The 16,782-nt window shown below is 34.0% G+C and overlaps 1 protein-coding gene across 3 annotated transcripts in view; it reads left to right on the top strand.

The window, feature by feature from the left end:
* UBR1 (ubiquitin protein ligase E3 component n-recognin 1) overlaps positions 1–16,782 on the top strand; it is a 140,278-nt gene that overhangs the window by 93,632 nt on the left and 29,864 nt on the right. For all 3 annotated transcript variants that reach the window (XM_038580190.1, XM_038580192.1, XM_038580191.1), the window contains 7 exons: positions 3,396–3,601; positions 4,993–5,086; positions 5,834–5,983; positions 10,203–10,300; positions 12,260–12,353; positions 13,416–13,564; positions 15,800–15,855. In XM_038580190.1, the coding sequence (XP_038436118.1) occupies positions 3,396–3,601; positions 4,993–5,086; positions 5,834–5,983; positions 10,203–10,300; positions 12,260–12,353; positions 13,416–13,564; positions 15,800–15,855 (847 nt within the window). The remainder of the gene's footprint in view (positions 1–3,395; positions 3,602–4,992; positions 5,087–5,833; positions 5,984–10,202; positions 10,301–12,259; positions 12,354–13,415; positions 13,565–15,799; positions 15,856–16,782) is intronic.

The following is a 16,782-nucleotide window of genomic DNA, read 5'->3' as shown; positions in this document are numbered from 1 at the left end:
TTCCACGTCGGGCTCCCTGCATGGAGCCCGCTTCTCCCTCTGCCTTTGTCTCTGCCTCTCTCCCTCTCTGTGTCTCTCATGAATAAATAAATAACATCTTTTAAAAAAATAAACTAAAATAAAATATTGTAAATACCTCCTATGCTTTTTTTAAAAAAAAAAAAACAAGCTCTCATTGCTCTTTAAACAGTGTGTGTTCTGGATAGTTTTAGAAAATTGGGCCTTTGCAATAACAGTAGAAACATTGTACATAATATATCTATAATCCTGAAGTTAAGAATGGTAGCAAGGACCTCAAAGAATAAAGACTATATACTTTAAAGATTAAAAAAAAGATACAAAGGTAAGGTTTCCTTGGCTGATGATAGTAATAAAACTAGAAATTAATACAAAACTTTAAACAACAGACGTTACAGCCCTCTAATATATTACATATTAGCAACATACTCTTTAGAAAGTAATGAAAGAAACTACCTTATATTTATCCAAACAAGAAGATATAAGCAAAAATGTGCTGAGTTAATTAATGGCCTTAATGCCTTTATTATTTATTTTTATTGCCTGATTGATTGCATACATAAAAGTGTTGTTCTCATTGAAAACAATTCAGATAATACAGTTAATTCCCATTGAGCATCCTCTACATTCCTGATCTTTCTGCACAGATAACTGTTGGTAATAAATAACTCTTGTACTATACCTCTTTCTATGCATTTACTAACATACACATAAATGAGTTTTGTTTTATGTTTTTTAATAGTTTATTTTACCATAACTTTTGTCCTGCAGATTGTTTTTTTACTCAATGTCTTAAATCTTTTCATGTCACTATATATAGATCTGTGGTGCAAAGTCTACATGATTTCCTAGGACTACTGCATAGTAGTCCATAGCGTGAATATTGAATATTATATTTATCAGACTTTATCAGCATTTAAGTTGATTTTCTCTTATTTTCCAATTTCTCCTTATTATAAACAATGTGTCAGAACATTTTTTATATTTACCTTCTGGTACAATTATAGAATTACTTCTCAAGGGTGGAACTAATATATGAATTGATTATTAATTAATTAAGTCATGAATTATTGAATAATATTGGGAAATAGATTAATATTGGGACTGGGAGATTTCCTATTTCCTTCATTTTCACCAATACTTATTACTATTATCAGTACTTGGAACTGATAATAGTAATAATATCATAATAGTTCATTTGATATAATGAACATTATAAATCTGTGCCAGTCTGAATTCCATGAATACTAGTTAGTACTAGGTTGAGCAGCTTTTCATATGATTGTTCACTAGTCCGTTGTGTTTTGTCTTCTGGGAATTACCTATTATTATTCTTTGCCCATCTCTGTTGGATACTTTGCTTTTATTGATCTTTAGAAGTCCTTTAAAATTATGGATAATAAACTTTGTTGCATCTGTGTCATATTTTTGTCCCTAATTATTTAATGTTAATTATGAAGTTTAGCTATAGAGAAGTTTTTGGTGTTGATAAGGACAGATTATCTTATTAGTCTTTTAGAGTTTTAATTTTTTTGTATCTTAAAGAAGGTATTCCCAATCCCAAAGTCACAAATATATTTTCTTAAATTTTTTAAAACAAAATTTTAATTACACAGTTATATTGACACATTTTCCTTTTAAAAATCAAAAGTTAGACTTAAAGCTAAAGTTCTATTTGAGCACTGGTCTAAATCCAGTACCCCTTTCTGCCCTCCTCCTATGTTATTGCATACAAATATATATAACTATAGAAATTATATGGTATCATTCTGTTTTTTGTTTTATTTGCATAAGTGGCATTATGTATGTATCATTCTGTGATTTGTCATTTTCACTTGGAAATCTGTGCTATATGTTCTTACATACAAAACAAGCTCAGTGTTTCTCAATCCTGGCATTTGGGCAGCAATTCTTTTCCATGCTGCATGAATTGTGGGACAGTTAGCATCTCCAGCCTCTCCTTTGCTTATTCCAATACTGTCTCCTTATAACCAAAAAATAAACCCATGTCTTGCTGAACACCTCTTATGAAGTTGTACCATACCTAGCTTTTTAAACTGCACCTTTTAAAAACTGCGTAGTATTCTGTAATTTCATTTACACTGGTGATGAATATTTAAGTTATTTCCAGTTTCTTGAATGATCTGTGACATTTCAGGGAGCTTCTTGCACAGGTAAAGAGGCAGCATTGCAAAGTAGTCAGAGTGTGGCCTGTGAAGTCAGATCACATGGGTTAAATCCTGGTTCTGCAACTTCATAGTGATAAGTCATTAGGTAAGTCTCTTCCTATTGCTAGGCCTCAGTTTCTTCATCTTAGCAATGGAAGATAATATAAGGACCTAACAATGGAAGATAATATTAGGACCTACTTCATAGGATTGTTGGAAAGATTAAATGAGTTAACACATAAAGTATTTGAAACACTGCCCAGATTGTAATTAATGCTTTATAAGTATTTGCTATTATATTATTGTTATACACATTGAGTACATACTAAGAATTGCTAAATCATATCTTAAGATACAAGTTTTTATTTTAATGTCTACCAAAATAGAATAGAAACTTAAATACCTAGTAAGAGGGAATGTATAAAACTATTACCAGCACATATGGTAAGAGTACTGTGCAGCCATTTAAAAACAATGTTTCTGAAGAAATTTTAATGACCTGAGAAAACAACTAAGATATTAAGTGAATAAAGTGGGGTTCAAATTTATATATATAATATGATCTTAATTATGTAAAAAGAATGTCATAAGTAGAAAGTGATACAAATGGTTATCTCTAGATTGTGAATGTACTTTTTATTTTCTTCTTTATACTTTTCTAGATTTTCCAAAATTTCTTAATAAGCATTCATTACTTCTCTAATCAGAAAAAAACAGATAACTCAGCTTCTTGGTATAATAAATTATAATTATTATACAGTCTACTTTGTGATCTGGGTTTTTTTGCATTTAGCAGCACAAAATGTATTTTCTGGGGATCCCTGGGTGGCTCAGCAGTTTGGCGCCTGCCTTTGGCCTGGGGCATGGTCCTGGAGTCCCGGGATCGGGTCCTGCATCAGGCTCCTTGCATGGAGCCTGCTTCTCCCTCTGCCTGTGTCTCTGCCTCTTTCTCTCTCTCTCTCTCTCTCTGTTTCTCTCATGAATAAATGAATAAAATATTTTTTTAAAATGTATTTTCTAATAAGCAGATTAACTGATGAGTCAGAAAAATCAAAGGGAAAGATTTTAAGCTAATATTGCTAAGTTACCATTTTTATTTTACTATTTTTGTCCTTAAACTTCTTGCCCTATAGTTACTTAAAATCTACCAAGTTATAAAAATAAGTGACCAAAACTTGTGTCCTCATTTCTGGTCGTTTCTCTTGGTAGCACCCCAGCAGTCAGTGACTACTCTAGAATTGCTTTGGGTCCTAAACGGGGTCCGACTGTTACTGAAAAGGAGGTGCTGACATGCATCCTCTGCCAAGAAGAACAAGAGGTGAAAATAGAAAATAATGCCATGGTATTATCGGCCTGTGTCCAGAAATCCACCGCCTTAACCCAGCACAGGGGAAAACCTATAGAACTCTCAGGGGGTATGTATTGTTTAATAAATATCCTTTTGGGCATTTCTTTTTATACTTATGTACTTAGAAAAAATATTGAAAGAAGTTTGAGAATGAGACTGTATTTAGCTTTATGTAGTCAGATCACATTTTTATCCATATGTAAAATGGACTCCAGGTCTTAACATGCCTTGTTGGCTCTTTTGTTTTATTTTTTTATTTTAATTTTTGTTACACTTGGTCACATTGCTCAATCTATCTCTATCTGCCTATCTATATCCATTTCTCTGCTGAACCTTATGAAAGTGGGATGCAGGCATATGACTTTTCATTCCTAAATCTTTCCACATGCATTTTCTAAAATTGAGGATAATCTATTATATATCTTTATCATACCATTATAATATTTAAAAAGATGAGTAATTTAGGTATATCACCAATATAAAATCCATATTTGGATTTTCCCAGCTGCCCTCAAAATATCTTATTTTTTAGCTAGACTTTTCTTTTTTTCATTTAGGATGCAGACATGTTTCATGCATTGCTTTTATTATGTCTATTTTAGTCTAGTTTAACCTAAAATAGCCTTTTTTTCATGATAATAACTTCTTTAAAAACGCAGACCTATTGTCTTGTACAGTGTCTTACATTGTGGATTTGTCTGTTGCCTCAAGAATAGGTTCGTATTAAATATTTTCTTGGCAGGAATACAAATTAGGTAATTTTTTTGTATATCACATGAGAGCTGCTTTATAAAATACTCTTGTAATAATAATAATAATGATTTAAAAAAGACTAGCATTTATTGACTACTTACTATACATCAAGCACTGATTAAGTGCTTTTTTTGTGTATTTTACTCACTTAATCCTCACAACCAGTCTATGAATTTGGTACCAATATTGGCTCCATTTATGGATGAAGGAACTGAGGCATGGAGAAGTTAAATAATTTACCCAAGACCATGAGTTATACATAATGAAACCAGATTTTGAGCCACTTCATCTTTGCTTTTATTCAGTAGATTATAATGCCTTAAGTATCCCTTAAACAGCAATTGAAATTACTCTTAAAATTACAGAAGCAGATTGTGCTTGAATCATAGAAAATTGCTTCAACAACCAAGACAAAGCAACTTAAACCTAATGTTCAGAATAAAAATGCAAATCAAATATAGAAGTTGTCATTAAATTCATTTAATTTGAAATCCTACCTGGAAGTCTAGCTTTATATTTTTCTCTAAAAATTTAATTTACTATGAAGAATATATCTCCTGCTGTCATGATACGATAACGGTTTAGTTAGACATTCCTAAGAAAGTTTATGGTTAGAAATTTAGACCTGATAATCTCTTTTTCCCCCCATTTTATGACCATGGGGGAGATGAATACATACCTCCTACTTTTGTCTTCCTGTACCAGAAACTGTGGACCCACTCTTCATGGATCCAGACTTGGCATATGGAACTTACACAGGAAGCTGTGGTCATGTAATGCATGCGGTGTGCTGGCAGAAGTAAGTTGTCCTTCTGACATGTTCTTGAAAGAAACTAGGAATAATTGAAGTTCACTAAGAGCCACAAAAAAGGCATGTTTTCTCAGTCTTCTTTCTTTCCTTATGTAAATAATCAAGGCATTCTTGATTACTAATTCTGTTTGCATGATACTCATTATCACCTTTAGAAGTGGGTGTAAAAAGTTATCAAGTTTAAATTTTCACTATCCCTTTGTACTTCCTTTCCATAAGCTAGCTAGTTGCTCTTGATCAGTATTTGTGTAAAAGCTGTAAACTTTCTTCCTAAAAAATCTAATTTCCCTGAAACAGTGAAAAGTACCTTTTTGAAATAAAATAGGACAAAAAATTCTAGTTCCACCTCTGGAAGAGAAAAATTCAGTAATATAATTCCTAGGAAATCATTTGTATAGGTTTCACCCTTTTGGCATTATTAAAACATATTAGTTTCCTGTAACAGCCTTTACTACTATAGTTGGCCAAAGGAAACTGAGGGAAGTAGTGTCTACATTATATTTCCATGTTGTTCAGTTAAGAGCCGTGTTATGACTCAGTAGAATTATTTTAAATTTGTTTCTGCCCTGATAGTTTTCCAGTTTGCCCCCAAAAGAATATAAGCTGTAATTATAACTTGGGTATTGGGGCATGTAGATTCTAAATATATTTATTGAGGCAAAAATTCCAGATTTTTGTCACTTGGATTAGAGAAGTGTATCATTCTGAATGGACCCGTGCCTTGGAATTTTGCAGGTATTTTGAAGCTGTACAGCTGAGCTCTCAGCAGCGCATTCATGTTGACCTTTTTGATTTGGAGAGTGGAGAATATCTTTGCCCTCTTTGCAAGTCTCTGTGCAATACTGTGATCCCCATTATTCCTTTGCAACCTCAAAGGATAAACAGGTATATTTTAATTCATGTTTAGCTTAATTTTTTATAAAGCTATCTTTAATCCTTTTATTTGTGTCTGTTTTAATTAGATTCCTGGTTTCTTTTGCTATTTAAGGCAATACTTCCTTTTCATAATTTGTATTCTGCCTTTAAAATACAATGAAAAGTCCCATTTTTGGTCTCTAAAATAACTGTAATGTTCATTAAATCAAATCTGTATGTTGTGTGTGTATTTTCTAACAGCCATGAAAGCAATAGAACTTGGATCTCTACCTTAGCATTCAGAAAAGGAGAAAAGATGCTGAAAATATTCATTTCTTTGATAGAATCCTTTGACATCATTAGAGTTTTTAGAATCTGGTTTCTCTAAAGGTCTTTATATTATTTATTTTAATTCTATTTTTTCTGAAGATCCAATTTTCTAGTTGTAGAGATGTGGACAAAATGTGTACTATAAAAGTAAAAAACACTAGATTTGTCATGTATCTTGGATACACGGATAGCTTTTGAGTTTTAGACTAAGTTTTTCAACTTTTCTGACCATTTGTAAATGGAATTTAACAGCAAATTTATTCATTTGTTATGATAACTATAACACTTAAATGTCTATGTTGTGTTAGTATTGTACATGATGATAACAGTATCATTGTTGTTATTTTATTTTCTTAAAACTCAATGAATTTGTAATAATTGACCTACGTTTTGCTAAAGAAAATGATTTTGTTGATAACACTTTTAACATGTTTCCACAACAAAAGGGCTTAGAGGTGATGGGCTTGGCAATCAGGGTCAGTAAATAGTTGTTCTATTTCTACTATTCCATGTCATTAGAAAACCTGATTTGGAAATTGTCTTCTAGGGATGCCTGGGTGGCTCAACAGTTGGGCGTCTGCCTTTGGCTCAGAGTGTGATCCTGGGGTCCCGGGATCGAGTCCCACATTGGGCTCCCTGTGTGGAACCTGCTTCTCCCTCTGCCTGTGTCTTTTGTCTTTGCCTTTCTCTCTCTGTGTGTCTCTCATGAATAAATAAAAATTAAAAAAAAAAAAAAAAGGAAATTGTCTTCTACTCAGAATGTCATCTTCTAGGAAAAAAGTGGCATCAAAAACATTTATCTTTTATCTCTTGAATAATAGATATGTTCTAGGCACTCTACCAAGCTATGTTACTTTTTTTTTTTTAATACTCAAAATAGTCTAACAAAAGCAGGTACTGTTATTCCTATTTAAATAATAAGGAATTGGAGACTGAGTAGTTTTTACTTGTCCCAAGACAGACCTAGGATTTGAACCCAGACCTGACACCAAAACCTTATTTAACTATACACATGAAGACGAAAATTAAACAAATCATAATAAAATTATGTGACTTTTCCAACCTCTTGTTAGCCTGTATAAACCGTTTTTACACAGTGGTTTCTCAAGCAAGGATTATTAAATGTGTAAATGATTCTCTAAAAGAATATTCAGCACCTGTTTCCCTTCATGTCTTTAAGAATAGGATGCCTCAGGGGCGCTTGGGTGGCTCAGTTGGTTAAGTGTCTACCTTCAGCTCAGGTCACAGTCTCTGGGTCCTGGGATCAAGCCTCGCATCAGGCTTCCCGCTCAGCGGAGAGTCTGCCCCCTCCCCCACCCCCTGCCCATGTTCTCTCATGAGATCTCTCTCTCTCTCAAGTAAATAAAATCTTAAAAAAGAGAGAGAGAGAGAGACTAGTATGCTTCAAGGATGCCTGGGTAGCTCAGTTGTTAAGTGTCTGCTTTCAGCTCAGGTCATGATCTCAGGGTCCTGGGATTGAGCCCTGAGTGGGGCTCCCTGCTCAGCAAGGAGTCTGCTTCTCCCTCTCCCTCTGCCCTTCCCTGCCCCCCCACCCCCGCTTGTACTCTCTCATGCTCTTGCTCTCTTGAGTGCATTCTTTCTCTTTTCTCTCTCTCTCTCAAATAAAATCTTAAAAAAAAAAACAAAAAAGCAAAAAGGATGCTTCAAGGCAGTATTTTCTAAAGTTAGATCAATCCTTACACCCAGGTCTCTTTGAACCCTGTGACACTTGTTATGTGTTGTAACACATTGGTTACTTAAGGTTTGGGGCAGCCCGGGTAGCTCAGTGATTTAGCACCGACTTCGGCCCAGGGCCTGATCCTGGAGACCTGGGATCGAGTCCCACGTCGGGCTTCCTGCGTGGAGCCTGCTTCTCCCTCTGCCTGTGTCTCTGCCTCTCTCTCTCTCTGTGTGTGTCTCTCATGAATAAATAAGTAAAATCTTAAAAAAAAAAGATTTGAAATATATAATTATAACATTTTTATTAGGCACTTGAACTTACCTGTGTACTTGAATATATTTGCCTCTTTTGTTTTTAGAAAATCAACATGACTATAAGATGTTAAAGTTAAGAGCATATAAAAAACTTAACCAAAATTAATAATAAACTGATATTTTTAAAGAATATTGGTCATAACCAACCATAGTATACTTTCTGAGAACCGAAAAAATTCTTAGGTCAAATTTATGTCCAGATACATGAATTTTAGCACAGTTCATGAATATATTTTGACTTCACTCAAGACTGTCCTTTCAATAATCCTTTTTAATAACATTGTGTCTAGTCTCCGTTGATTGTTAATAACAGTTTGGGTAAAGTCCCTGCCCTTATGGAATATGTATTAAGGAGAGGAGAGACCAACAATTAACATATGAATACAAAGTGTTAAGTAGTGAGAAATACTATGACAAAACGAAAGTAGCAGGGTAAAGGTCTAGAAACAGACCATGTACATGAGATTATAGACACAGTCATCAGGGCGCTGCTGTTTGGGATGATGATATTTGAATAGGGACCTGAATGAAGTGAAGGACAAGTAGTGCTATTCTCTGGGAGAGAAGAGAATTCCAAACACAGGCAGTATAAAGAGCAAATGCCCTGAAGTAGGAATATATCAGTATATTAGAGGCACAGCAGAAAGGCAGGCAGTATGTTTGGAATGGAGCAAGCAAAGAATCAGATCATAAAAGGGCTTGTAAGATTAAAAATTAGAATTTGATTTTTAGTATTAAAACACATAGTATTTTATGTGTGATGGGAAACCATTGGAGTATTTTGAACAGGGGAATGATATCATGTTTACATATTGAAAGATCCCCCTGACTGTTATACAATGAATACATAAATAATAATGAAGCACTGTTGTGGAAACAGGAAAAATAGTTAATTAATGTATGAAAGTAGTTCAGGTGAGGGATAATGTAACTTGGGTTAGAGTAGTAACAGTGGAAATAGGAAGAAGTGATCTGCTTGGGATGTATTTAGAAGGTAAAACCAACCAGATTAGCTGCTGGATTCGAAGGTGGGCTGTGAGAGAATCTGAGAAATCAGGGATGACACCTCCTTTTTGTTTTGAGCAATCAGAATGGTGATTCCATTTATTGACATTTGTTAGTTCTAGGTGTTGGGCTATGAGTTGTATCTTATTTCTTGTACTTTTAAAATTCTCCTCCCTCCCCAAACTGCATTTTTACTTTTATTTATTTATTTTATGACATAAAGTTGGCACACAGTGTTACCTTAGTTTCAGGTATAAAGTATAATGATTTGACAAGTCTGTGTTTTATGCTCTGTTGACCACAAGTGTAGCTACCATCCAGCACCATACAACACTATTATAATACCATTGACTATATTCCTTCCCTATGTTGTACCTTCATCTCCATGACTTTTCTTTCCATAACTAAAAGCCTATACTTTCCATTCCCCTTCACCCTTTTGGCCCATTCCCCTGCCGAGCCCCCAGCCAACACCAGTTTGTCTTTGTATTTTTGAGTCTCCTTCTGCTTTGTTTGTTGTTCGTTTCTTAGATTCCACATATAAGTGAAATCATATGGTACTTTTCTGTCTCTGTCTGACTTACTTCACTTAGCATGGTACCCTCTGAATCTGTCCATGTTGTCACAAATGGCAAGATCTTATCCTTTTTAATGGCTGAGTAATATCCTGTTGTGTATATACCACATCTTCTTTATCCATTCATCTGTCAGTGGACACTTAATTTGCTTCCATATTGTGGCTATTATAAATGATGTTAAAACTACGTTTTTAGACATGTGTTTCTAGTACCTAAGAAGTTAATCTGAAGGAATTTGACTTTGTTATACAACCATTTATCCATAGAAATACTCTATAAGTTCAGCTTTTCAGTTTGCCTTTCTGCCAATAGCTTAATCATTTTTAAATGTCATTTTTCAGTGAGAATGCAGAAGCTCTTGCTCAACTTTTGACCCTGGCACAGTGGATACAGACTGTTCTGGCCAGAATATCAGGTTATAATATGAAACATGCCAAAGGTTTGCTTAAAATTATTTTATATTTAGCTGTGTGAAATTTAAGTGTCAGAGTCTTTAATTTTTTCTGGAGTACTTACTACTCTAAAATATGGTTTGCCAATACAGATTTGTTGAATATCAGGAACTAAAGGTTTTCAAAGCCAAGACTAAGTTTGGCTTAAATCGCTTGACTTGATTAAATAATTTTCATACTGACAAGCAGTGTAGACAGTGGTTAATCTAAAGTCACATTGCATGGAGTTAAATCTTTAATCCATTGCTTACTGTTTCTGTGATCTTGAATGAGTTTTTTAACCTCTCTTTGCCTCAGCTTTCTTATTTGCAAGGAGGAAATAGTAATAGTACCTATCTGACTGATTGAAGGATTGAGTTATTCTATGTAAAGCAAAACAGTGCATGGTACATAGTATAAGCCTTACCCATTACTCCTACTAATTTTGTTAATTAATAACAAAACAACATTCTAGAACTGTTACCTCGTTTATATATTCCTTACAATTGAGAGATAAGACTATCTAAAGACTCTGAGAAGTAATCAATGGCAGGCAGTTGAGGAGGGAAGTCCAAATTTAAAGAATGTTTGGCAGTAAGTTTCCTGGGTTTTTTTCCTGTTTCATTTGCCAGCTTTGACCTCAGGATAGCCTGAGTCACAGAGCTTTGCAATGGACATGAGCAGCAAAAAATTCAAGAGAGATGCTCTCTTTCTGGCCAGAGGATCATAAATAGCCCCTCATTGGGCAGCCCCAGTGGCTTAGCGGTTTCGCGCCGCCTTCAGCTGGGGGTGTGATCTGGAGACCCGGGATCGAGTCCCACGTTGGGCTCCCTGCCTGGAGCCTGAATCTCCCTCTGCCTGTGTCTCTGCCTCTCTCTCTCTCTCTCTCATTGATGAATAAATAGAAATCTTTAAAAAAATTTAAATAAAATCTTTAAATAACTAGATAAACATAAGGTAAATGAATAGAAAAATGAGTTCTTAGCAGAAAAAATAGAAACTATTAAAAAAAAAGAACCAAATAGAGATAATAGAATTGAAAATATATTCTATGAAATAAAAATTAACTAGATGGACGCAATAGTAGAATGGAATTGGGAAGGGTAAGAGTTAGTGAACCTGAAATTAGATCAGTGGAAATTCTCCAGTCTGAAGAATAGACAAAAAAATGATCAGAGTGGGGGGAGGGGAGAACATAGCTCTAGAGACCCAATTTTTAAAAATCAACTATTTATGTCATGCAAGTCGCAAAAAGAAGAAGGATGGTACAGAAAAAGAAATTTGAAGAAATAATGGCTGGAAACTTCACCAATTTTGTGAAAGACATAAATTTACATGTATGAGAAGTTTAGTGAATTTCAAAGATAAACTAAAAGAAAACCACAAGTACATAGATCATACCCAAACTGCTAAAAACCAAAGATGAAGGGAAAAAAATCTCAAAAGCAGCCAGAAAAAAATAACTTGTTCTACATAGGGGAACAACATTTCTAATTTAATGAGGAAATGGAACCACAAAGAGGTTTGTATTTACCCAAGGTCTTAGTAATAGTGACAGAGCTAGGATGCAAAACCAGGCAACTTAGCTCCAGATCCTCCTCTTATTCACTGTTTGCCACCTTACTAATAGAATACTTTACATCCATTAAAAATGGAACTATAGAGAGGGAGTTACTGATGTGGAAAGACATTTATGATCTGTTGGTGAAAAAACAAGATATAAAACAGTACTATGGATTTTGTCCTTCAAAAAAAAATCTCTGTGTAACATTCATATAGAGAACAGAAGAATATCACCCAAATGTTATTTGGGTAGAAAAATTTTGAATGATTATTTATTGCTTATTAACACTTTCTAAGTTTTCTAAAATGGTCATATATAATTTTAAAAAGCTATAAAATTGTGTGTCACACTAAACCCGGATGATTTTTCTTTCCTTTTTTTTTTTTTTTTTTTCATTTATAAGGAGAAAACCCAACAATTCCAGCTTTATTTGATCAAGGAATGGGCGATTCCACTTTTGAGTTCCATTCTATCCTCAGCTTTGGAATTCAGCCTTCGTAAGTACCTAAATAATTAAGAGAAGTTTGTAAATGGCTGTGAAAATAAGAGTGAAGAATAATCCTTCCATCCTCCCATCTTTCCTTCCTTCCTGCTTTATTTGTAAAATTATTTCTTTGCCCCATTTTTATCTTGTTTCTTTCTCCTTGAAGTTTTATTTGTATAATAAAATTAAGTGGTTTGAGGTATTAGGATAATATGTGTTAGGGTGAACCAGGCCTACAATTAACCGTTTTTGACCAACAAAAATGCCACTTCTCTATAGTCTTGCCTACAATAAGAACAGCATTTAAGAGACTTTAATTAAATCCTGTCTAACCTGCCCTCTGACTTCTAAAAGGTCTCAAGTCACCCACTTCCCCAATTCATTTTTCTTGTAGGTAAAATTTAAATAGTACCCTCTTATCTTACATCATAAAGTTATTGGAAAAATGCTTATGTGAAGACACTTTGAAAAATAAAATGTATTGAAATCAGGTGTTATTATTTAATAAATATTATCTGATGTACATTTTTTTAGTTGTGATCCTTGTTTATATTACGTATCCCATTGCTATTGAAAATACTTTTTTGGAAAGAAAGTTCAGGAAACCAGAAATTATCATTCCAAGTACATGGTATATTTTCTCTCTTTCTCTCTCACACACACACACACAGACATACCCTGTTACCACTGAAGTCCTTCTTATTCCCTTTTCCAGACACAAAACTTGTTAGATCAGATCTGTTTCCTCTAAATTTTGTTACTTCTCTGCAGACAGTCCTCAATTTGGACCTGCATCCTTTCTGCTGTGATCATTTACTGCATCTTTAATAGGAAATAAAGTCATATAGGCCATTACCATTTTGTAAGAGAGATTTTTCCACCTATAAAGATACAGTTCTGCTTTTCCCATTTTCCCTTAATAAATAAATCTTCAGAGGCTGTAATCTCTAATTTGATAAAGAGCAGTTTACTTTGTCAAAGGAGTTAAATTGGTACTTTAATACCTAATTGGACTTCTCAGAAGGCAACCCCTTTTACTACATCACTATATAAATTTTTCTTGTTTTATTTTTAGGATAAAATATTCTAATAGCATCAAGGAAATGGTCATTCTCTTTGCTACAACGATTTATAGAATTGGACTGAAAGTACCTCCTGATGAAATGGATCCTCGAATCCCCATGATGACCTGGAGCACGTGTGCTTTCACTGTCCAGGCAATTGGTAAAGCCTATGAGAGACTGCTTTGGAGGGTTCATAGAAACAGAATTAACATTGGTTGACCAAAATTTTTCCCATTTTCCCTGATGGCTTAAAATAGTTTGAATTGTTGGAGGACTATTAGTATTTCAGAATATTAGTGTGGCCTGATGCCATTTAGTCTAAGAACTTTTGTATCGATCCCTTTTTACATTATTGACCACATGCAGAATAAGCTCAAAATATTTGAAAGGTATTGCATGAAGCAAGCTATATTCAAAAGCTGGCAGATTTACAACACTAGAAGATCAAGAGAAAAAAGGCAAAAAAGAATCAAGCCAGAAATGTCCAGTAAAGGGAAAACAAGTCATCTAAAAGATTATCAGGAAAGGGAAAGGAAATTTGGGGTAGTTAGGAGAGACAAATTAGGAGGGAACTGAGAGGTCAGAAGGGAAGGCCACTGACAAATTCCCTACCATATTGAAGGCTTTTTATAGAACAGTGTAGCAATCAAATCAACATGTTGTACACCTTAAATTTACAGAGTATTATTTGTCAGTTATATCTCAGGGAAGCTGGGGAGGGGAGAATAGTGTAGTAGTGAAGAATTGCCTAGGTTTTAAGATTAGCATATTTGCTTATTACAGTCATAAGATTCACTATCTAAAAAAGAGGAAGAACTGTAATTTTTCTATGTCCTTGTCCAAAACAGTTTCAATTTCCCTTTCCAATATATATTTTTGGCAGTTATTTTTAATGGAGTCTACCACTTTTTCTTCATTTAAATATATTAAATATATTTAAATTAAATATATTTTAAATATATTTTTATAGCAAGACACTATTTCATGTTTCAAATTAAGTTAAGTTTTCTTTCACAAAACCTTCCTGCATACCAGCTTCAGCCTCCTAAACAGATTTTAGGAGTTACATCTAAACTTGTCAGACTTAAATTACGGATAAAAGATAATACACAGGTTTATATGTACTATGATTAAATAAAATGAGAAGTAAGAAGATGAGATTTAAATAGAATAGTATCTGAACAAATTGATAAGAAATGTAAAGCATTCTTTCAGAGTCATGATCTACTACTAAATATCTTGAGACTTTCAGTAAAGGTATTTTACACCTTACTGTCTTTGGCAAGACAAACATTAGGAAACAGAAATTTATATTTAAACAGATAACATTTTAAAAGTTCATAGTTTTTGTCATAAAAATGATGAAAATAGGACTGGAAAATAGGACTAAATTTTCTTTGTGATTCTGTAACCTAGTAATTGGTTATACTATTTTTTTAAAGATATTTATTTATGTATTCATGAGAGACACAGAGAGAGAGAGAGGCAGAGACACAGGCAGAGGGAGAAGCAGGCTCCATGCAGGGACGTGGGACTCAATCCCGAGTCTCCAGTATCAGGCCCTGGGCTGAAGGTGGCACTAAATCGCTGAGCCACCCGGGCTGCCCTGTTATACTATTTTCACAGTGGTTTTCCATCCAGTGGACAAGTACTGTACTTTATTCCTAGTGCATAAGCAGCTAACTTATCTCATTCCCTATAGGTGTGGAGAGACATATCCAGGATGTGTTGGCATAGTTAGGAACTACAGTTAAGGAATCAATATATAACATCTTCAATTACTGTCCATTCAAAGGTGGAAAAAGAAAATAGGAAATAAGCCTTCCTTACTCTTAGATGTGTCTGCTGCCAGAGGTCAATGAAAATAGAAGTAATTTAGCAATAAATGCCCTAGCCAACAAGACAAAATATATATGAATCCATGCGGGGGGAGGATGGGGTATTTTCAGCTTTTTTTTTTTTTTTCTAGCAGTATAATTCTTTTTTAATAGTACCTATAAGAGGAATAATTACTTGGATCTGCCTTATGTATTTTAAAACAAAATAGGTTGTGATTATACTAAAAAATACTTGTTTAAAATTTTTTTGCGTAGAAGAGATGTTAAAAGGATGAAAAATGAACCAGGATGCTTTGTTTTTCCCAAGTATTCTTTATAGATAGCTGCAGGGGCTTTATTATTTATAGTAACAATTTGTAAGTTATCTACATTTGCTTCTATAATATTTTCTCAAAAATTTGGAAATTTTGGCATAGACTTAAACATGAAACTTTGAAGAGGAAAGTGCAAATAATCTGGTCAAAAATAAAATTAGTTAAAGAACATCTGATAGAAACCAAGTATACAATTATAGCAGTATTCAGGATTTATTATTTTTGTTTTTCTTACTCTTTGAGAAAACCTCTTGGGAGATGAAGGAAAACCTCTGTTTGGAGCACTTCAAAATAGACAGGTGTGTATATTCCAGCAGGGTATGTGTAACTCATGGTAGGCTTTTTTGGTATAGTCTACAGTTAATTTATCATTTTTTAAATCATTTTTTTAATTCACTCTTTTTTCTATTAAACTTAGAATCTTTTTTTTTTTAAAGGTACTTTAGGAGACTGGCCAGTATTGTGCACTTTAGAGAGCTTACTCAATCTTGGTGGTTAAATGTAATTCATAGAGAGATTTCAGGTGATACTTATTACTTATTCTCCCCTTCTCTGTTTATTGCCAAGTCAGAAACCTGGTGTCTCCTACATTTTCCTTCCTCACTAACTTTGCCCCATCACGTAATATTAAGTATTAGTGCTGGCTTAACTATAGATGAATCATCATAGTAAATTCAAGAATAAAACTAAGCCATGGCTCCTTGATGGGCAGATCTTGGCACTACAAGACTATACTCCTATCTCCAGGCCTAAGCATCATATTGTAGGGAACTCTGGAAAATAGTGCTCAAGAAATAGCCCCATGAAAACAGAGTGAGCAACCAAGTATTCCCTTGACCACACCCCTCCTAACCATTTCCCTCTTATTTTCCTGACAGCTAGCACAGGGGACTTGTGCTTTACAGTTCCTGGCCTTCTGGTTAGGAAGCAGAAGATGTTTCCTGAATTCAGTGGAATTTGGGGGGAGGGGGGCTTGCCATCATTTTAGAATTTCTATAAATACGTTTTTTTGCCCAGGCCTCAACAGAGTAAACTAGTCCAGACATTTAAGAAATCAACTGGTGAAAATGAATACTTAAATGAGAATTGAAATAATAACTTGCATACTTCTTTGTCATAGGAAAATCTGTTAAAATTTTGATGAGTTCATAAAACTTTCTAAAAGTATTAAAAATACTGTAATTTATTTGCAAGAATGTAAAGTATATAATAAGTCTGTAACTTAT

Source organism: Canis lupus, chromosome 30 (genome assembly GCF_011100685.1).
Source record: "Canis lupus familiaris isolate Mischka breed German Shepherd chromosome 30, alternate assembly UU_Cfam_GSD_1.0, whole genome shotgun sequence".
Classification (NCBI taxonomy): Eukaryota; Metazoa; Chordata; class Mammalia; order Carnivora; family Canidae; genus Canis; species Canis lupus.
The sequence above is the reverse complement of the archived record's forward strand: the minus strand, read 5'-3'. Positions and strand labels throughout refer to the sequence as shown.